The sequence below is a fragment of the Kwoniella dendrophila genome, chromosome 7 (genome assembly GCF_036810415.1).
Source record: "Kwoniella dendrophila CBS 6074 chromosome 7, complete sequence".
Classification (NCBI taxonomy): domain Eukaryota; kingdom Fungi; phylum Basidiomycota; class Tremellomycetes; order Tremellales; family Cryptococcaceae; genus Kwoniella; species Kwoniella dendrophila.
The window spans coordinates 1,483,454-1,504,675 of NC_089482.1; the positions used below are offsets into that span (position 1 = coordinate 1,483,454).

General features: G+C 37.6%; 6 protein-coding genes across 6 annotated transcripts; 3 read left to right on the plus strand and 3 right to left on the minus strand.

The window, feature by feature from the left end:
• Positions 1-717: 717 nt before the first annotated feature.
• Positions 718-5,569, plus strand: L201_005758 (uncharacterized protein; the record flags this gene model as incomplete). The annotated part of the gene is made up of 11 exons (XM_066221487.1): positions 718-786; positions 847-875; positions 927-1,018; positions 1,073-1,216; positions 1,273-1,320; positions 1,377-1,664; positions 1,716-1,958; positions 2,015-5,057; positions 5,114-5,186; positions 5,244-5,315; positions 5,381-5,569. 11 exons carry the CDS (start codon positions 718-720, stop codon positions 5,567-5,569), a joined length of 4,290 nt encoding a protein of 1,429 aa, XP_066077584.1.
• A 647-nt stretch (positions 5,570-6,216) lies between these two features.
• On the minus strand, positions 6,217-8,591 carry L201_005759 (uncharacterized protein; the record flags this gene model as incomplete). Its single annotated transcript, XM_066221488.1, has 3 exons — positions 6,217-7,118; positions 7,179-7,338; positions 7,428-8,591. The coding sequence occupies 3 exons, from the start codon at positions 8,589-8,591 to the stop codon at positions 6,217-6,219; spliced, it is 2,226 nt and encodes a 741-aa protein (XP_066077585.1).
• Positions 8,592-11,457: 2,866 nt separating this feature from the next.
• Positions 11,458-13,180, minus strand: L201_005760 (uncharacterized protein; the record flags this gene model as incomplete). The annotated part of the gene is made up of 5 exons (XM_066221489.1): positions 11,458-11,652; positions 11,714-12,200; positions 12,265-12,775; positions 12,835-13,090; positions 13,169-13,180. 5 exons carry the CDS (start codon positions 13,178-13,180, stop codon positions 11,458-11,460), a joined length of 1,461 nt encoding a protein of 486 aa, XP_066077586.1.
• Positions 13,181-15,278: 2,098 nt separating this feature from the next.
• On the minus strand, positions 15,279-16,981 carry L201_005761 (uncharacterized protein; the record flags this gene model as incomplete). Its single annotated transcript, XM_066221490.1, has 6 exons — positions 15,279-15,508; positions 15,614-15,749; positions 16,034-16,335; positions 16,492-16,736; positions 16,860-16,906; positions 16,967-16,981. The coding sequence occupies 6 exons, from the start codon at positions 16,979-16,981 to the stop codon at positions 15,279-15,281; spliced, it is 975 nt and encodes a 324-aa protein (XP_066077587.1).
• Positions 16,982-17,740: 759 nt separating this feature from the next.
• L201_005762 (uncharacterized protein) lies at positions 17,741-18,764 on the plus strand (the record flags this gene model as incomplete). Its single annotated transcript, XM_066221491.1, has 6 exons — positions 17,741-17,772; positions 17,846-17,909; positions 17,995-18,093; positions 18,267-18,369; positions 18,469-18,577; positions 18,674-18,764. The coding sequence occupies 6 exons, from the start codon at positions 17,741-17,743 to the stop codon at positions 18,762-18,764; spliced, it is 498 nt and encodes a 165-aa protein (XP_066077588.1).
• A 985-nt stretch (positions 18,765-19,749) lies between these two features.
• Positions 19,750-21,139, plus strand: L201_005763 (uncharacterized protein; the record flags this gene model as incomplete). The annotated part of the gene is made up of 2 exons (XM_066221492.1): positions 19,750-20,262; positions 20,360-21,139. 2 exons carry the CDS (start codon positions 19,750-19,752, stop codon positions 21,137-21,139), a joined length of 1,293 nt encoding a protein of 430 aa, XP_066077589.1.
• Between the last annotated feature and the right edge of the window lie 83 nt (positions 21,140-21,222).

Consider the following 21,222-nt stretch of genomic DNA (forward strand, 5'->3'; position numbering starts at 1 on the left):
GATAAGGGTTAATTTAAGCTTTGACCTTGCTTATCTCTTGGACCGAACATAGCCGATCAACTTTATTTGTATTTTTTCATTCTTTGATTTGTATTTATCTTATTTTCACTATCCCATATCGTTGGGGATCACAACATTGCTGATTAATGCATTTACTGTCGTGTTCAAGGTATCTTTCAGCTTCTACTCGTTGCTACAGACATCTGCCTCCCCATCACTCTCAATCTTCTTTCACACGATGACAATAACCCCCATCGAAGCTACACTTCCACGTAGGTCGCAAGTCATCTTTTCTTGATTTTTGTTTTTACTTTCAGTTCGGTGATTCAACGCGTTTAAGAGATAATTAGTCCGGTTATCAAATAATCAGTAATTCAGGGTAAATTAAGAAGCATCATTCCACGTGGCTCTTATCCCCAATCGACAAAATCGTAGATTCCCCAGTAGCAAAAGATCAAAAGATTATTATTGACTTTTGATTTTGAGCAAGTTACAAGGTTATAGCTATTGTTGTTATAGCAGCAGAGTTGGGTCAACGTGTAGCAAATCATACCTTAATTTATTCTATCATCAGTACCATCATCCTTCTCTACACCTATCCCATTCTTCCACTCTTTGACGTCCAAATAATCAGCAAAGACCTTGACTGGTATTTTCTTGCTGCAGTTTGATTCCTTTCAACCTCTTTCAACTTATCCTCAAAACAAGCCAATCAATATGGCCGCTGCAGGTTTAGATCAAGAAAGTACAGCTCGACGTGAGCTCACGTCAAGATGTATTGCTATCGTAGGTTTTAGCTGTCTTCAAACTAGCAAAATTAATAGCTAACGCATGTACATCTCTTAGATGAACCGAGCGGACTCTAACCTTGTACAGTAAGCTATCTCGTCAGCTTATCTACTGAATTTAGCTAATTTGACCGATAGATATATGAAATACCACATCGACAATGTTGACGCATCCAAAGGTCCAAACTTTGAGAAAGTAAAGAAATTTGGTCAAATATTATTGGAGAACTGTAAGTATACTATATCTAATTTTACCAAAGAGTTGTAGCTAAATTATCAACCAGGTCAAGAGGTTGTTGATAAACCTCCTGTATACCGAGATGTCGCCCTTCCTACCGCTCCTCACACCGAAGTATCCGCCAAAGGTGATATAGTATACTCTGAAATTTCAAGACAAAACGTTAGAAAGCTTGAAAGTTATGTCAAAGGTGAGTTGCCATATACATGTATATAAGCTAATAATCCGTAGAAATGGCATCTGGAGGTGAAGTAGAACCGGCTGTAAACCTTGATAAAGTTCAATCTGATATCGGTTAGTAATATTCAACTTCACATGAAACAGTTTCAAGGGCTAACCTTAGATTATAGATAAATTATGGGAACTTGTCAATTCCCAACCATCCATCACTCCCGCTCAAAAATCTGCCATCAAATCCATGTACGGTGAAGTCATCAAATCTTTAGGTAAAGACGGTGTAGTGGAAAACCCAGCTGTAGCTAGAACAAAAGGTGCTAAACAAAGAAGATCCTCATCATCTTTCTTAAGACCCAATGTGGAAGATAGAACCGAAGTTGAAGAAGCTCATCTTCCATTCTTACACCTTAAACGAAAGACAGGAACAAGTTTCGCTTACTCCCAAAAGCTCACAAACATCTGTAAGCTATCTCCAATCCAGTTTGGGTCCATCAGCTGACTATCTTCTATAGACTTCGATGTTCTCACTGAAATCGCTACTTCCGGTGTCACCTTCGCCAAAAAAGCCGCCCTTCTTACTGGTGTCGGTAGAGGATCTATCGGTGTAGAAATTTTGAAAGGTTTACTCTCAGGTGGTTGTACTTGTATCGTTACCACTTCTCGATATAGTCGAGCTGCTGTAGATTACTACAAGAACATCTTCCACGAAATCGGTTCAAAAGGATCAAAACTTGTTGTCGTTCCTTTCAACGGAGGTGAGTTGAATTCCACTACCTTGGTCCTTGACAATAGCTAAATATGACAATTCCAGCTTCCAAACAAGACGTCGAAGCCCTTGTTGACTACATTTACACCACCCTCCAAATCGATCTTGACTACATCATTCCATTTGCCGCTTTACCTGAAAACGGCAGAGAAATTGACGGTATTGACGACAAATCCGAACTCGCTCATAGACTGATGTTGACCAACTTACTCCGACTTATGGGTGCCGTCAAATCCAAGAAAGCCGCTCGACAATTCGTCACTCGACCAACACAAGTTGTTCTTCCCCTTTCCCCCAATCACGGTATCTTCGGTAACGATGGTCTTTACGCCGAATCCAAGATCTCCCTTGAAACGCTCTTCAACAGATGGTCAGCTGAATCATGGGGTGAATACTTATGTATCGCCGGTGCTGTTATCGGTTGGACCCGAGGTACTGGTCTTATGAGTGCTACCAATTTTGTCGCTGAAGGTTTAGAAAAACTTGGTGTAAGAACATTCTCTGCTAAAGAAATGGCTTTCAACATTCTTGGTTTAATGCACCCTCTTCTTTTCGATGTTTCCCAAATCGAACCTATCTGGGCTGATCTTAACGGTGGAATGGATCGAGTCGCTGGTCTTGCCGAAGTCATGACTTCCATCCGACTTGATCTCAACAAAGTTGCCGATTTAAGAAAAGCTATCACCGTCGACAACGCCGCCGACTTCAAAGTCATCAACGGTGGTGATGCTGAAAGACTTCACCAAAAAGTCGCCATTGCTCCTCGAGCCAACTTCAACTTTGATTTCCCTAAAATCGACGGTCCTGACGTTCTCGCCGAACTCAACCACCTCCAAGGTCTCATCGATCTCGACAAAGTTATCGTTTGTACCGGTTTCGCGGAACTCGGTCCATGGGGTTCATCCAGAACTAGATGGGAAATGGAAGCTAAAGGTGAACTTACTATTGAAGGTTGTATCGAATTAGCTTGGATGATGGGTCACATCAAACACTTTGATGGTAAATTAGGTAACGGTAAAACCTATGTTGGATGGGTTGATGCCAAATCAAACGAACCTGTCGATGATAAAGATGTTAAATCCAAATATGAGAAAGATATAATCGAACACGCTGGTATTCGACTTATCGAACCTGATCTCTTCTATGGCTACGATCCTAACAAGAAATCATTCCACCAAGAAATCGAACTTAACCACGATCTCGAACCTCTTGAAATTTCTGCTGATGATGCTCAACGATTTGTTAGAGAACAAGGTGATAAAGTTGATGTATGGGCTCAAGAATCTGGTGAATGGTTCGTAAAATTCAAGAAAGGTGCAAGAGTTTTCTTACCTAAAGCTGTCAAATTCGATCGAGTTGTCGCTGGTCAAATTCCAACTGGATGGGATGCTAAACGATTTGGTATTCCAGAAGATATTGCTGGTCAAACCGATAGAACCGCTCTTTGGGCTTTAGTATGTGTAATGGAAGCTTTAGTTGCATCAGGTATAACCGATCCTTATGAACTATACAAATGGGTTCACCCATCAGAAGTTGGTACTGCTCTTGGTGCAGGTATGGGTGGTGTTCAATCCATGTCTAAGATGTTCAAAGATAGAAGAGAAGAAAAAGATGTGCAAAAAGATATTCTCCAAGAAACTTTCATCAACACTGTTGCCGGATGGGTCAATCTCTTATTACTTTCTGCTTCAGGTCCTGTCAAAATTCCCGTTGGTGCTTGTGCTACCGCTCTTCAATCTGTTGAAATCGCTTGCGATTCTTTACTTAGTGGTAAAGCCAAGGTCATGATCGCTGGTGGTTTCGATGATTTCTCCGAAGAAGGTTCATTCGAATTCGCCAACATGAAAGCTACTTCCAACGCTGAAACCGAATTTGCTATGGGTAGAGAACCTAATGAATTTTCTCGACCTATGACTTCTACAAGATCAGGTTTCATGGAATCGCAAGGTTGTGGTGTTCACGTTGTTATGACTGCCAAAACCGCTCTCGAGATGGGTTGTACCATCAGAGGTATCGTCGCTTACACATCTACCCACACCGATAAAGCTGGTCGATCTATTCCTGCACCTGGTCGAGGAGCTCTCTCAACTGCTCGAGAAGTCACTCCTAAAGACCCTCTCCCTATCCTCGATCTCAAATACCGAGCTCGACAACTCACCTTCCGACGACGACAAATTTCACAATGGCTCGAAAATGAGCATGAACTCCTTCGAATGGAACTTGAAGCCCGAAAAGATGCTAAAGATAATGACACATGGTTCCAAGCTCGAGTCAACTTCATCGACGATGAAGCCAAACGACAAGAGAAAGATGCTTTAGCCACTTTCGGTATGTTAGAAGGATCTCACCCTAACATCGCTCCTCTTCGTCGTGCTTTGGCTGTCTGGGGTCTCAATGCAGACTCTGTTGGTGTCATCTCATGTCACGGTACTTCAACCAAAGCCAACGATAAGAACGAATCTGGTGTATATAACCTTCAATTCGAGCAATTAGGTCGAACGCCTGGTAATGCAGTACCAGTCATTGCTCAAAAGAGTTTAACAGGTCATCCTAAAGGTGGTGCTGCCGCATGGCAATTCAATGGTTTAATTCAAACTTTAACATCAGCTTTAGTACCTGGAAATCATAATGCCGATAATATCTCTGAAGAATTAAGAGCATTCCCACATTTATTCTATCCATCGAAACCTATACAACATGTTAGATTAGAAGCTGGTTTATTGACTTCATTCGGTTTCGGTCAAGTAGGTGGTCAAGTTGCAATTGTACATCCAAGATATCTATTCGCTTCATTATATTCACATGATTTAGAAGAATATAAAAAGAGAAGATTAGAAAGAGAATTATCATCATACTCTAGAATGTCACAAGCATTAGTACATAATAATTTGGTACAAATCAAAGACGCTCCACCATATTCTGCTGAATTAGAAGGTGGTGTGTTATTGAACCCTCTCGCAAGAGCTGGTCCATCCAAGAACTCTTACGCTTTCCAAGGCAAATTACCTTCTGCTGTATCTCTTAACCCTAAAAATGCTGAAACTTTGAAAGCACTTTTCGCTCAATCAAATGATGTTAAAGGTGTTGGGTAAGTATCTCTTGTTCCTACTACTTTGGCATATAGCTGATGAACTCTCTCACTAGGGTTGATACCGAATTAATCTCAAACGTTCCTACTTCAGAAACTTTTAGAGAACGAAACTTTACCGAAGAAGAGGTAGGCTAGCTCATTAAGCAATTGTCCACTTATGACTTAGCTGACTTGATTTTATAGATCAAATACTGTACTTCCGCACCTGATCCAACAGCTTCATTCGCAGGTCGATGGGCAGCTAAGGAGGCAGTAGTAAGTACACATGAATTCGAACAATATTTGACTCATCTCGCTAATTGCTTATGTATCATTTACAGTTCAAAGCACTTTCGGTCCCATCCAAAGGAGCAGGTGCATCACTCAAAGAAATTGAAATAGTTTCAACAGGTTCAGGACCAGAAGTCAAACTTTCTGGTGATGCTTTAGCTGCTGCTGGAAACAAAAATATCAAAGTATCTTTGAGTCACTCTGATACTTCAGTTGTTGCCTTCGCTGTTGCTCAATAAACTTCTCCAAGTAATATAGATGAATGAAGGGGTTTATGGTAGTTTTCAGTACATTTCAATTACATATTTTTGGTATTATTTTCTTGATTTACTTTACTCACTAGGTTTCATTCCCTTTTTTATATACACATATATATACTATCTCTCTTTCTCCATGTTTCTAATTAATCAACGCTTGCTCATATAGATTTCTTCCCCATCGCGGATCATGCAAAATGTACATAAGACACTATCTTCTGTGGCAATGACTACTAATTAAAATCAAAGGTTTGTCTCTTTACGAGATAGCGATAACGTGTTGTGTAGTCTCTGGGGATGAAGTATTGCAACCTGGATCTTTCACTGATGAATGAGTGTGTCCATACCGTTTTACATAAAACCCAAGGCTATACAAAGAGAATCGTTGCAAATCATACAAGAAATATATAAGTGATAACAATATTTAGATACAACTAGGACTATAAGGTCCACATAACAATATGTGCACTAATAGAAAAACAGAAATATGTACAGTACTCGTACAACCTATTTATTACCGGAAAGGTAAATTACAACCTTATATCAAAATTCAACAAACAATCAAACAAGCAAACAGACAAAACAAGCAAAAGAACCTCTAGGTGAAAAAACTAATAAAGGATAACTGACTAAAAACCTTTCTTACTTATCCAACATCCCCAACCTACAGCAACAACCAAACCAACAACTAATAAACCTCTCCAACCTTTGGTCCATTTTCTAACTGATTTGAAAAATGTTTTTTCCATTAATTCATTCATACCTAAACCTTTTTCATTTATCGATGATGCTGAAGCAGATTTATTGGATTTATAATTATTGAGTTTATTATGTTTTGGAAATAAGGGCGAAAAACAATCTTTTTTCGAAAATTCCCTTTGACTTGAATTTTCTAATTTATCTAATGATTTTCTTTTTCTTGGTCTGTGTCCATATCCACTAGAAGTAGAGGTTTTACTACCTCTTAAACTTGTCAGAGATCTATCACGTAAAGTATCAGATTCCCTACGTTGTGCAACTCTTCTTGATAATGTTGCTTCCCATTCTCCACCACCTTGTGCTCTTGCAACTGTTGGCATAGCTCCTACGCCAGATGAAGCAGACGTTAACGAAGACGTCATTGTTTTTTCACCGTTCTTAGTCATATGATCAAATGGTGAAGTACTAAATAATGTAGAGGTTTGAGGTTGGTAGTAAATTTGCTTTGACCGCCACGATAAGAATGAGTCTATAGATTTACCCATTGATACTGCTAAATGGTCCAGAAGTTCAACTATTTGTTGAACGGCAACTGATTTACTTGGGCGCACTGGCGAAGCGTCACGAGAAGAGGATGGTGAAGGTGTATATGAACGAGGAGCGAAGTAACCAGAGGTTTCAGCTGAAGGACGCGGTGTTGGCTCGATCTCTGAAGGCCGGATGGAAGGAGTCTGAATGATATGCGATGAAGATTCACTGTGCTCGCTTGTCGTCGGCATCTTTGCATCAACCGGATGTAAAGGAACGAGCTCCTCCAAAGCCTCGAGTCCAGCTATTTTAAGCACATCAATACAAGCATAGAGGGTTTTGACAGATCATTGTGACGACTCACTATCCTGTTCGAGGGCTATCACAGAGTGTACCCAATCCGATCTACCTATATAACCTTCAATCAATCTACGCAATTCACCTTGTGCGGAACTATCTTCGCGTAGGTCGGGATGTAAGAGTACATTTAGGCTGTTATATGTGTATAAAATCCTACTCTGTGCCTAAGGAAATTACCGATAAACTGTCAGCTCTTCGCCTCTCACAAAAAGAACCAAACAAGGTATTTCAGCCTTTTGAGATCACAACATACTTGCTCAACAGTTTTAAGACCTGTTATTATTCTCAAAGCGATTTTACCATTCCTTACAATTCCAACGCCAGATTTGATCTCCACTAATTGTTCTATATCTCTTACTTCTCTCAAAGTCTTTTCTACCTGTTCTCTTCCACCTAAAAGTATAATACCTAAACCACCTTCTTCTGATTCTTGAGAGTCACCGGACCATTTAGATAAACTCATATGTAAACTTAGACTCTCTGAAGGTAATGACAACGTTGGTAAAACCAATTCATTCTGTATCAATTCAACGTGATGTTGATTGTGACAGTGATTATGATGTTGTTGATATTCTGCTAAACCCATTGGAGAAATTGATGAAGTTCTAGATAAAGATGATAAAGATGCTACGTAGGAGTAAGGCATAGAAGTGAAACTTGCTGGTGAAGATGGTTCTGATGTACCACTTGTAGGTAGATATGGTGAATCAAAAGATTTACTTATATCTTCCAAAGTTAATTTACTCCCTTTACCTACTGTGCTAGATATAGACAATTCTGCTTCTTCTGAATCCATCATATCAGCATCCCCTCTTTGACGATGTTGCCGTGGTGAGGTCTGATGAGGACGACCGTTGCGATGAGAGGATGGAGCACGATCCAAAGGATGTACTGTGTCTTCCGGACTTGGGGGTACTATCCTTTGTTCTGATTTAGTATGAATAGGACGTGAAGGTGAAATAGGTTGTGACTTATTGGGTATAGAATCATTCCTTAATTTCGTATCAAAGACAGACGGCCATGTATCGTCTTCAGGCGGCGAGGTTATTCCAAGACCTAAACCTAAACCAATATTGCTTGAAGATAAACTATCATAACCCTCAGGTGTAGATTCGCCTTCTTCTGATTCTTGTTCTTCCTCCTGTTCTACTTGATCATCAACAATTACGTCATTATCGTCTTCGATATCTTCAGGCTGATATTCATCTTCAATATTAGTATTGATAGCGGATGAAGAGGAAGGTATAGGTATTTCCAAACTATCTTCTGATTGTTCACCCCAGCTTGAAACGCTTTGTACCCCATAACAACTATCTACACCATCTTCTTTCTTGGGTGGCGGTGATTCATGTTGATATGCTTTAGCAGCGTTGATAGTTTCTCTGTGCATTCTTGATCTTGATGATGTAGGAAACATTCTTCATTAATATATTATGTATGTATATGTGATGTATGTGTAAATCAGCTTTACAGGTGTGAATGAATGATTAAGAGTGAAGACAGTAAATGTTATTCAAGTGGCAATGATGGATGAAACTCGTAAGACTGGAATCTGGATTTTACATTCCAATGATTGCGTTGCTTTTGAGACGTGATTGCATGTGTAGTATGTATGTGTATATATACAATTGTAAACAGACTAAATAGACAACAAAGGTACTATTGGAAGTGTATTGATAATTAGCAAAGATCTCGTGATCGGTGTATGATTAACTGATCTGAGAGAGATGATCGTTATGAATTGTTACATGCATTACAGTTACGATTACATACATGCGATAATAGCCTTATCGGTTAAAAGGAACAGCTACAGACCAGCAGGAATGGAGAAGAGGGAAGGAGAAAGGGGAAAGGGAAGAGCTATCTGGTCTATCATACCAATACTCTATATACAATTACGTACTTAATACTCTGTTGATTCCCATATACGGTAGCACTCGAAGTGGAGGTCAATAACCAAAATAGGGGATAGACTAACGGAGATACCCGCTTGGCTGACTTCTCTTCTATCCATCTGGCTATTAAGTTTTATCTGTAAGATTGGAGATATCGAAAGAATATGACTTAGTCGTGATGACTCCTGCAGTACCATGAATCGTTCTTTCTTCAACCCAAGTATCGTACTCATTCATGATATTCCAATCCTTCTTGACTTGATTTTGTCATCTATTTGCTCAAATTCTAAACCTACAGGACGGAATGTTACCTAGGTTGTATGCACTTACATTTGACTTACAATACCTAACTAGATTCAAAAATTGATAGGATAAAATGAATTGCCTTTTGAGCCAGTACGGACCTTCTCAAAGTTTACCGCCATAAAGGGATTAGGTGATTATTGTTTCTGGGCCTTAGATTTTCCTAATATCGCCAGTTGACATGCAGCAGTTGACATCTCCATACATATATGAGCTGGTATCTACGCCTTGTGGAAATGAATAGTCATATTGAGTCTATCGCATCTGAATTGCATTGAATTGTCTATATACTAACGCAGAATATGTTATCTACAGTATGACGATAGAGCGGGCGTTATTGACTAGAAGGGCGTTCTCTACAGCACAACATCAAAAACCGGCTGATAATACAAACGCTACAGGAGGCATTTCAAGCTCGTGAACATTACATTTATACGTGAACAGCATCTATTTACAGCATCAACAGCAGATAGGGAACCGTCTACGAGTACCCACCTGCGATCACTTGGGCTGATTGCAATATGCAACAAATACTATATTTACTTGTTGTAAGCTAATTTGGCTTCTCATAATATTATAAAGAAGTCTTTTCCTGATTGAGTTCGCCGGTTACTCGTACAACATCTTACCAAGCTAGGCATTTATACACATCAAGTTCCACCTGGCTTGTCACTGTCTCGCTTATCCATCGACCACCAAATATATATCTATTTCTGTGCCTCTTCCTCTTTTCCTCCTACATTAATCGCTGTTAAATGTTTGCCTCCCATCGCACAGTTTTAAACTGAATTCATGGTAGTGGTCATATCGGTGAAGTCTGTGAGCGTTTTCTCTTTTTCTGGTAATTGTGGAGCGTGTAAGAAAAGAAGTAGTACAACCACTCTGCATTTTTTTTTTTTTGGTGTGACTGTTTCATCTAAATTCACAACATCTTACTGTCTTCTTAAACAACACAAATCACTTTCATGAGTCTAGGAAGGCCTCAAAGTTTGACTATATATATCATACAAAAAGCAAAGCAGCAAGGAGGATTGGCCGAGTGGTTATGGCGGTGCATTCAAGCTTCTAAACTGGCTTAATTTGACGAAATTACGAGTCGCACTTCGAAAGAGCAAGGGTTCGAATCCCTTATCCTTCAATCTTTTGTTTTTGTTTTTTTCCCAGTTATGGGAGTCAGCCATTGTCGATTTTCTCCCTTCGCTTTTGCATAAAACCTCTTGGTTTTCTACGTAAGGCCATGAGATTACGCTTGAATGTATATATATACTTAGGTAGGAATGGAACTATAGGGGAATTGCGATTCATGTGAAACTGATATTCTTGATTCGAATTTTTCCAACTTGTCCTGTAAACTCATGTCTCAGAAGGTAAATGATCGAACATACCTTTGGTATATGCTGGAATGCTACATGCCTTGATTATGCGTTAGAAACTAAAATCACGTATTTGGAACATCATGTACATTTCCTTATTCATGTATTTCGATTTGCGTTATATGACGAAGCTTGGTATATCTGAAGTGAAGTGAAGTGAGAGAAGAAAGTTGAACGTGAAAAGTGAAAAGCAATATAACTCTGAACCAGAAAAAAAAAGGTTTTTATTTTGGTATATGTTTAGAATGACATTTTTCAAGATCAAATATATATGTATATACACCTTTCAAGAAGAAGTGAATTAGAATGAGACTCTTTTATAAATATATATATTCAAATTGGTCTACAAAATCCAATATTTGGGTTGAGCGGAAGAAAAGGATGAGGAGATGAATAGAATGGGAGGAGGGGTTAATTGTCCATATGTAACAAAAATCGTTTAGTTAGTTAGTGGTTCAGTAGCTTGGTATATGGTATAATGGTAGGTATATAAGGATAAAAAGAAGGATTCCTAGGTAGTCCCTGTTATGATCGAAGAGTTCCGTTTATTTACTTTTCTAGATTCATCTTTTCTGAAATATTAAACAAGAGTCAATGCTTTTCCTTCTTAAAATTTCTATCAAGAGCGAACGAATATTAGCCTGAGTTTCAGATCGGAGGATGCGCTGAGACTTAAACTTACGATTGTTTTGTGTAAATACAATAACTCACTTTAAAAAGCTGTGGAGGCGTAATTTTGAGCCCAGTCTCTTGCAAAAGTACTTGCTCTTAAGAATTTCTTGTTGGCGTATTTCTTGTATACGTAAACTGAATCAAATTCAGGTTCAACTAATCTTTCACATAATATAGTTGCTCCAGCTACAAGTTGTGATTCTGTGAAGCCAGAGTAGAAAACGAATGCTTCGTTCTGCCCAACACGTTATTAGCCTGTGATGTAAATTATCAGGAACTGGATGAGAAGGACTTACCCAATCACCACCTAACATTCTCCTAGCCAAGTACATACCGATAGCAGCAATCATGGAAGGTTTACATCTTAAAAATCTATGATCTAATAAAGTGACTTCCATTAAGAATTTGGATAAAGTTCTAGTTTGAATATCATAATCATCTGCTTTTGAGATTTTTCTGACCCAAGAATAAGGTGAACAATAGGACGAAACAGTAAAATCTAAAGTTTGTAGAATAATTCTTTCACCTTTTAATATTTCATCTTTTGTATAACCATTTTCTGTCATGTAAACAAATTCTTCAACAGAAGGTGCTAAAATTTCTTCATATTTTGCTGCAATGAACATTGCTGTTACACCAACTAATTGTAATTTAACTAATGATACTACTCTAACAGATAAAAATCGATCAACTAAATTTATAGCAATCCATAATGTTTCTGGTAACATGTGATATCGTAAATGTACTTGAAGTAACCAATCGATAAGTGTTGTTCGCATTGTCCTACAAGAAGCGCGACATGTAAATTTGGAACTCCGACACAATTATTAGATATCCAACAACTCACCACTCGATTTCTGTTTGGAAGTCCATGTATTTTGGGTTTGGCATGACAGATTCTTCTAACACTTCCATATGAGCGAAGATTTCGTCCGCATACTCAGCTACCATTGTAGTATCAAACATATCCACATCATCTTTGAAAGTTGATCTAATCAATTCAAGTTGTTCTTGAGCCAAGTAAGCATCTTCTTCTGACATTCTTAACCAATCATCTTCATCTTCTCCTTCATCTTCCATCTCTTCTTCTTCTTCTGAAAATTCTTCATAAGCTTCTTCATCAACTGTCACCATCGGTGTGGTAACAGATTCTGATCTTTTCGTCGTATCTACATCCATCTCAGATAAAGCATCTTCACTTTTTATAGCTAAACTAGAATCGATGGATGGGTATACGGCGGATGAAGTGGATTTGGATCTGTGAGGGATTGAAGCGATAGGTCTTGTAGGCTGTACATTGTTGGTTCGATTGGCAAGAGGTTGTCGTGCTTCTGTCGAAGGTTTACCAGCTGCTTTGACTAAATGATGGTGAATGATGTCAATAATGTCAATCCAGTTAAAGTGAACAACAACTTACGAGGTTTCTTGGCATCATCCACTTGTTCTTCTTTGATAACATTGGTTACTACACCACCTAAAGCAGTTCTTTTAGCACCTGCTTTGACGGCTACAGGTTTTTTGACAGCACCTGTCGTACTTGATGTTGAAGTCGCTGAAACCTTTTGAGCGGGACCGAGATGGGATAATGAGGTTTTGGGTTTTAGACCAGCTTGAGTAGGAGCAGCATTTTCGTCATTGCGTGTTCGAGTTACTGCTCGTCTAGTATTGGCTGCCTATATATGTGAATAAGAATTAGCGTTGCATTGTTTGAAGTAAGTAGCCCAAGTATGCATATTTGCAGTGTAACTTACTCGTGAGGCCATGTTGAATAGAATTCAAGGTTCAAGATTGAATGAGGGGTCTAAGTTGGGATTGCCGTTATAGGTTGTAACAAGACAAGGTTGAATGACAAGTCGAGTTTGTTTATTGATATATATATGATATGTTATGAAATCGTTTTATTCGTCAAAGAGATTTATGTATGATATACGTTAATGAGAAGAAGGATGAAATGAAAAAAGAAAATTGGTTCTGAATTGTTAGTTATATAAATGAATGTATGTATGATGACACTTTGATGAAGATAAAAACAGATAAACCAAGTTGAATGATAAACAGTTGAGAGAGTAAAAGTAAAGTATTAGAAAGTAGGAACAAGGAGTGTTTGCGAGTGAAAGAGGGTTTGGTTCTTGTTTGTTGAGTTTGGTTACCGGTGTGTTGGTTCTAGTCTGTGTTTTGCGCTGTCGATGTTTCGTGAGATTTCGCGGGTTTTTGGTTAGTTATGAAAGAGAATGTGCTATATGACAATTCAGCTATGTATGACTATAGAAGAAGAGGAAACGATAAAAAGAGAAGAAAAGCAGATATGAAGAGGAAATGTAAAGTAATAATAATAATAATAATATTAACAACAAGCAAGGGTTGAAAGATGTCGATGTTTATTATAAGGTAGCTATAGGCAGCTTGTGAGTGAGAGAGGGCTGGATTAGGGTCAATGTGAATCAAATATAATATCTGCTACTGTAGTACGGTGGTAACAACTCGTTACAGTGGAGGTAAAAGTAAAAGCAGTCGCACTAAACATCCCGTTCAAAAGAACAAACAAAACAATATATGTATTACCTGATTCCACGTGGTATAGACGCGGGTTTTTATGTGAAATATTAATGGGATATTGCAATAGGGTGTAACAGCATCACTCGTCTTTAAATACCCTGGTTTATCCTGGTTATAAACAAATGTTTTTTATGATTTTTTACCTGTCAGATGGGTTAAAACATGTTCAATCAAAACATACCTCATACTCTTTGTTAGATGACCGGTTCCAATCAGTCCGATATTTCACTTTGTAGGGTTAGCTCTTAACCTTACAGCATGATGATAATATGACTGACTCTCTTGAGACAAGGTTAACTGTTATGGTAACATTTATGAAAATCATACAACTGTCTTAACTACAGTGAATACGATGTTGTTCGTTCTCGCGTCTGTTTATCACCATTTTGCATCTTATGAAACATTTGACTTGTTGTGTAAACTTATGGAATTTACGATATGATCATCTTCTTCAACATACATTTTAAAAGGTTCGTTACATGTTCATAGCAGGTATTTTGTACTGCACATTTACATACTTAGATACAGAGTAAATAAACATATATGATGAATTCATGGAACGAAGTAAAGTTCAAAAATAAATACGCCTCTTATCAAATTCGACCCTTTTCAACCCGGTTTCAAAGGATAGGTAGGACAAAACGCGGATTGTTTATCTTGTTACAGTACGAGTACAGTAAAAGGTGATTATATTTATTCAAGCTCATATCTTATCAGTTGGCTTCGTTTTGTAATGTTATAAAGATCTCGGCAGTATCTACCTCGACTATTGTATCGGGAACATTGAGCCGAAATCTTATTCTCGAATGTATATATAACAGTATGAATACAAAATATCAAGGAATGGATGAAAACAACGGTATACAGCCTTTATGTTGTCATACTCCTTTAGTCAAAATGCTGATCTAGGACAGGCACTCTGTTTACTTTTTTCTCGGCCTCATGGATAACATTGACCTCATTGTCATCTGTGCGTTAATTTAGTGACAATTAAATAGGAGGACAATGCATTGTCAAACGAGCATTGACAGTTGGAAACAGCAAGCTGAAGTTGACATTATGAATTCTACGAGCCTGACATGTCGTTTTGTCACAAAAAGCGGTATGCCTTGATTATATTCACGCTAGGTACCATGTTATGGACACTACGGGATACCTGTAATATCAAAATACATTTCATAAATCACTTCTACTTGGATAATCCATATTTACTTGATTATCCATATCAATATAAAGCATTACAACTGAAAAAAACTATTTTTTTTTCCCTTCTCATTTGGATGAATCCTTTCTTTTCCGGACTATTTATCTAGTTCTAAAAGTTCTACCACTTGCAGTTTTCTTTTCTGCAGTTGCAACTTCAGGTTTAGCTCTATTTAAGATTTTAAGGAATTCAGCTACTCTATATCTCATTCTTGAATGCATATATGCTTTTGAACATTTAATATGATAATGTAAATAATCTCTAAATAATTGAATTCGGTTGATTGTTGATTGAGCTTGTGTTGGGTTGGAGAAGTGTCGAGGGAATAATACTATCAAATGAAGTTACAGAACCATGTTAGCGAACGATTTCATATTCACTTATGGGGATGAATTGAGTGAATTTTGTGATATCGAGTATCATGATGTAAACTCACCAAATGTCACATATCCCCAATCTTCACCATTGTGTAATCCAGGTAAATGTCTAATTTCAAGTGGTGGTTCTCGATTAGAATACCTTACTTGTGGTGCGTTTTGTAGTGCGTTGAGTTTACGAGCATCAACGAATTCCTGTAAGCAGGTAGTGGGATAGGTTGTTATCGTATATACTCTTATCGGCCAGCAGTACAATTGTAGACCCCAAAAGACAGTATTTCTATTGCTTATGTCATTTCCAATTCGATTCATAACCTTTCACACGTCTGACTTGATCGACTGAATGCGATGGATTCTAAAAGTCACTTCTAGTAATTATACTCTCTCTTCCAATTAAGCTTTCTGCATTCCAACTAAACGCATCCTAACTCTCTTTACACTTGATTCCGTCAATCTAGTTCTTGAGATCAAAAACTCACTTGTAAGAAAACTCTACCGAAAACTTTATCAGTTTCTTCTTTGAAAACAGTACTAAAAACAACTGTTACTCTATCATTTGAAGCTTGAATATAAATAGCTTCTTCTTCTCTATATCTAATAATTTTTAATTCACCTTTAGTTTCTGCAGATTGTTCAGATGTAAAATCTTTTTGTTGTGCACCACCTGCATCTTTATATCCAGCTTGTAAATTTGATTGTTCTTGAAAAGCAGATAAAAAAGGTGATGACATTGCTACAGATTTTAAATGTGATAATTTCGATATTAACGAATTTCGATCTTCTACATAAAAAAGAAATTATATCAAGTTTTGAGTAAGTATTTCTACTCCTCAAGTCAAGTCAAGTCAAGCCACCACAACATATATCTATTTCATACTTTATAGACTCGTAAAGGATGAAGGAGGGTTTGAGGATTCAAGGTGTATATACAACTTACCAACACTCTCAGGTAATTGTTCTAAATCAATCATCAAACTAACATCATATTCAGGTTCAGTTTGTTCTTGAGGTAATAAATATTGTTGATATTCATTTTGTAAATATTCTCTTGCACCATATTTTAATAAATCAGGCCAACATTGTATACCCATTGATAATAATATTTTTGATTTTGTTTCAGGTGTACTTAGATGAAATCGTACATTATCATAATCTACAAATTGTATATCTGCTCTTGATGCTCTATTCAAAAGAAAGCAATACGATATGATTAGTCAGATATCCATTATACTTATATATATGACAATCATGCTGATATGGTTATTATGTCCGATATCTTGTTTCTCTTCTTAAATGCTCACTCACTTCTCGAACCTATCGGTAAGTACATCATTTATGATAACACTATGGGACTAGACATGATGTCAGCTTGTCGTTCGCGGATAGGTGATAGAAGTGGGCATAGAGCTTACTTCTAATAAAATCATTTTGCTGATACACTTCCTTCTGGCTGATATTACTGTGAGCTAGCGTTGATGTGGATGGAAATAGTTCTTCCTGTTGAGAATTGAACCAAATATACGTCTATGTGATGTCCCAGAGCTGTGACGGTAACATTCAAGCGTATTGAACTGTGACGCATCGTTCACCTGCTTCATCCTCTCCATTCAGGGTCAATCCACAGGTTTGCATATCAGGCTCAGTGTCAAGCCGGATAAATATGAGTTTCAAATGTCAGGCTGGTGTTGATCATATTTCTCCGTCCAGTTTCCGCCGGAAATAGGCTGACTAACTTTTCACTGATTGATTGGTTCGGTGTTCATCATGCTGTTTTGTTTTCATTTTGACGGCAAATGTATAGGATAAAGGGAGAAGTTGGTGAAATAAGTATAAATGAATAAGATATATCCAATCTGGTCTATTTCAACACTTTTCATACTAACCTGCTATACTTGAACGGACGTCGTATGACAGCGTCGATCACTGACACCCACAAACCAGTCCAGACTCAAGGAACACTTCCAAGCTCAAAGTTCAAGACAAGCTATATAATAGCTATCTTAGTGATTTTCTCTTCAATCATTCTCTATCATATTAACCCTTTCAAGGGTACTACTACTGCTGTAGTAGGATTACGACAAATAAAATCGATTATTGGATATAAACCAACTACATCAGCAGCCTCAGTCGTAACGCAATCCACTGCCACTAGATCGATAAATACGCTCCCAGCTGAATTGAATACGATGCCTTCTCGAGAAGATAAGGAATGGAATAGGTAAGTTGGCATCTATAAATCATGAGTGTCCTTTGAGATCGATCATATACTGAGGAGTAAAGTTTAATTGTAGATTAGCTGTTCATATGGATCAATTCCATTCGCATTTCCGATACGAGTTCAACCGAGTATATACTGTAAGTATTCATGTTATCTCTTAATGAGCATCGAGAATCAATAATACTGATTATGCTGATTTTGGATTGGTTTCATAACGTATAGTTAGCAGATGGAGGATTCCATAAAGAAGGAATGAGTTTACCTAGATTCTTGAGAGAAGCTCAACAGTTATATTCACATTTGGATATGCATCATCGTATAGTAAGTCAATATCGTTCATAATTATCGTGTCAGATAGACATCTTGTGCTAATTTGATCCTTGATCCTTGATGATCGTTCATAGGAAGTGAGTCATCGTTACATCTAAGCACCTAGCTGTTTTTTGCTTGACATGCCCAGTCTAACTGATCTGACGTGTTTTCTTCATTAAAAGGAAACATACATCTTCCCAGTATTAGCTAAAAAAATGCCACAGTTCAAGGCAGGAGCCAGGGAATCAGGTGAACATTTACAGAAACATAAAGGAATACATGATGGTATGTTATATAATTCCGAACAGCTTTGATTTGACTTGTGATTCGAACGAGAGGGAGGTAGACTTACTAATTTTATGGTATTTATTGAATCGAGAATAGGTCTAGATAAATACGATGCATTCTTGAGGAATTCTTTAGAAAATCCTTCAGAGTATAATCCAGCTAAATTGAGATCTATAATGGATGGATTCAAGGAAGTTCTTTTTACGTGAGTACAATTCACCATGATAATTCCTGATTTCTTCTGTAGCTTGTCTGAGGCAGAAGGAAAAATACTGATTGTACATTTCATTTTTTAAATTAGACATCTTGACGAAGAAGTCCATGATTTAGGTGCAGCTAGTATGAAAAAAGCTGGTTGGACTTTGGATGAAATTAGACGTATACCGATGTAGAGTGGTTTATCTGTATACATACCTCGATCATTTTTGTTTTTTTCATATATTGCATTATAACCAGTGAGAGATGTTGTAACTTGTCCTATATCATCACGCCTTCCCATTTCCAAGTCATTCCTTTGAATAATTCATACTATTTAATCTTAATCTGATATGTATGCATGTTGACATTTTCATGTTTGTCCTCTATTGTAATTGCTTAGAAGTATAAAAATGGGACAATTCTTTTAGTATGATATCTACCTGATATTCATAGCGTTCATCATCATGATGAAGCGTTACTCACCTTTTCTTTATGCCCGTTAGTCCAGACTTCGGAAACTAGTACTGTACTTACTGCTGATTACCTTCTGATTGTCGTGATGATCATCTTTTCTCGTTTCCCCGTTCCGTTGACGGCTTTGCGCCTTTCCTTACATATCGGCTTATTCGACGATCAGCTGATTTTATTGAATTTAATTTTGATTGATGGACGGACGGGTTAATGTGACGCTCGGGGTCACTTTGTGTGTGAATTTATTTATCTCGGAAACAACGATAAGTTAATAAATGAAAATAGTACAGAGATGCCTTGATGAAAGTAAAGTGAGTTATTCATCAATCGCCAGACAAAAAAAAAACAAGTACGACAAAGCTAATTATTGGTGGTTGATTGATTGATAGCCTATGAATCCCTTTTACCGACATCTGATAACTAACCTTAAATTTTGATCGATCCTATGTACAGTATAAGTCAACAGTAGTAGACACTCCTAATTGAACATAACTTTTACTCTCCCTCAAACGCATCTTTATAATTACTGATTATTTTTTTACTTTCTATCTCACTTATCTCTTTATCTATCTCCATCGTTCATTGTCATCTTGTTTTAGAAGTGTAAAATAATCATCTATCTAATTTGTAAAACGAAAGTTGTCTGTACAATTAATTCCTGATCACATACTCTAACAAACTTATTGCACTGCTTCATACTGTACCATCATGCAAGAATCCCTTTTTCCTACTTTCCCCCCTCATCCCTTCCAATCAAGAGGATCACCTTCACTTTTCCATACAGAGAATCAATATAATCAAGCTCAATATCGATCTACATTACCCTCATTTCATAACTTAGGAGGAAATCGACAATCCTCTTCTCAAGCAGAAATTAAAGCAATACATCTCCCTAGAGAAGATTCTAATTGTAGAAATGAGTATCCCGAAAGTAACGGTCGTTCTGTCATTCCTTCAACAACTTATAACAACAATCATCTACATCATCCTCAACTTATACCATCATCAAATCTTCACAATCATATACATAACGGCGATTTTGGACGATTTTCACCAAGAACATATCCGACACCATTTTCGCCACTACTATCCTCAAATATACAATCTTCTATACAAGCTACTCTTCCAGATGATGATTCAGTCAGACATCAAGGCCAAGGTAGAAGAAGAAGAGGTAGATTATCCACTGCATGTGTTAATTGCCATCGACGAAAGCAAAGGGTAAGCGTATCAGATTTTGTATTTGGCAATGAAACACAAGAAGAAGTGTAACGGATAATCAATTCTGATTCTTGCGAATGAATTACTTGTTTTGCAGTGCGATGGTAATGGATCACAGGCATGTGGTCTTTGTGTAAAGAGAGGTGTATCATGTTCATTCAGAACAGAAAGTGATACATCATATAATGCTTATGCTAACCGTTATTCAACAAGTACCAATTACAATGCCAGTAGAGTTAATCCAATGTCAACAGCACCATTAGGCGCCAGCCTCACCGATTCCGCCTCAGCTTCAAATTCAGTCTCATACACTTTACCGCCTATCCAACCTTCGTTCGAACATGATCAAGAACACACTTCATTATTCGAACCGGAAAGAGAGAGAGACATATCACGCCTTCCTCCATTTGTTGAATATGGTCATAAAAGATATTATAATTATGGAGATTACGCCAGAGAGCCAATTGGAGAATCATCAATGAATGGACAAGTGTTTTTCTCTGCTTCACCTACTCCTGCATACATGCATAACGAGCCTGGTACGATGATTGAGTATAAATACAAGTATAATAAGGTCAATCAACATCCCGACTCGTATTCAGATGCAGGCGAAATATCAAGAAACTCATCTTCATCTTCTTCAAGTCAAGCTCAAACAAACGATTCTTATCCAGAATCCTCAGTAAGAAGTACTATTCCATCAGATACAGCTTTGGATAGAGGTTCATACATCGATGATTATTGGAAGCCTTACGCCATCACTCGAGAAGCAAAAGCGAATCTCATCAATAACAGTGTAATGGCTTCAAATAGAAGAAATATCAGTATAAGTCATTTGATCGAATCTCAAGAAGAAGAAGAATACTTTCATTATTAGTAGGATGATGAGCGATAAAATATCGATACGAATACTTGTCAATGGCTAAATTAAACAAACAGCAGGAACGTTCTCATTTATCA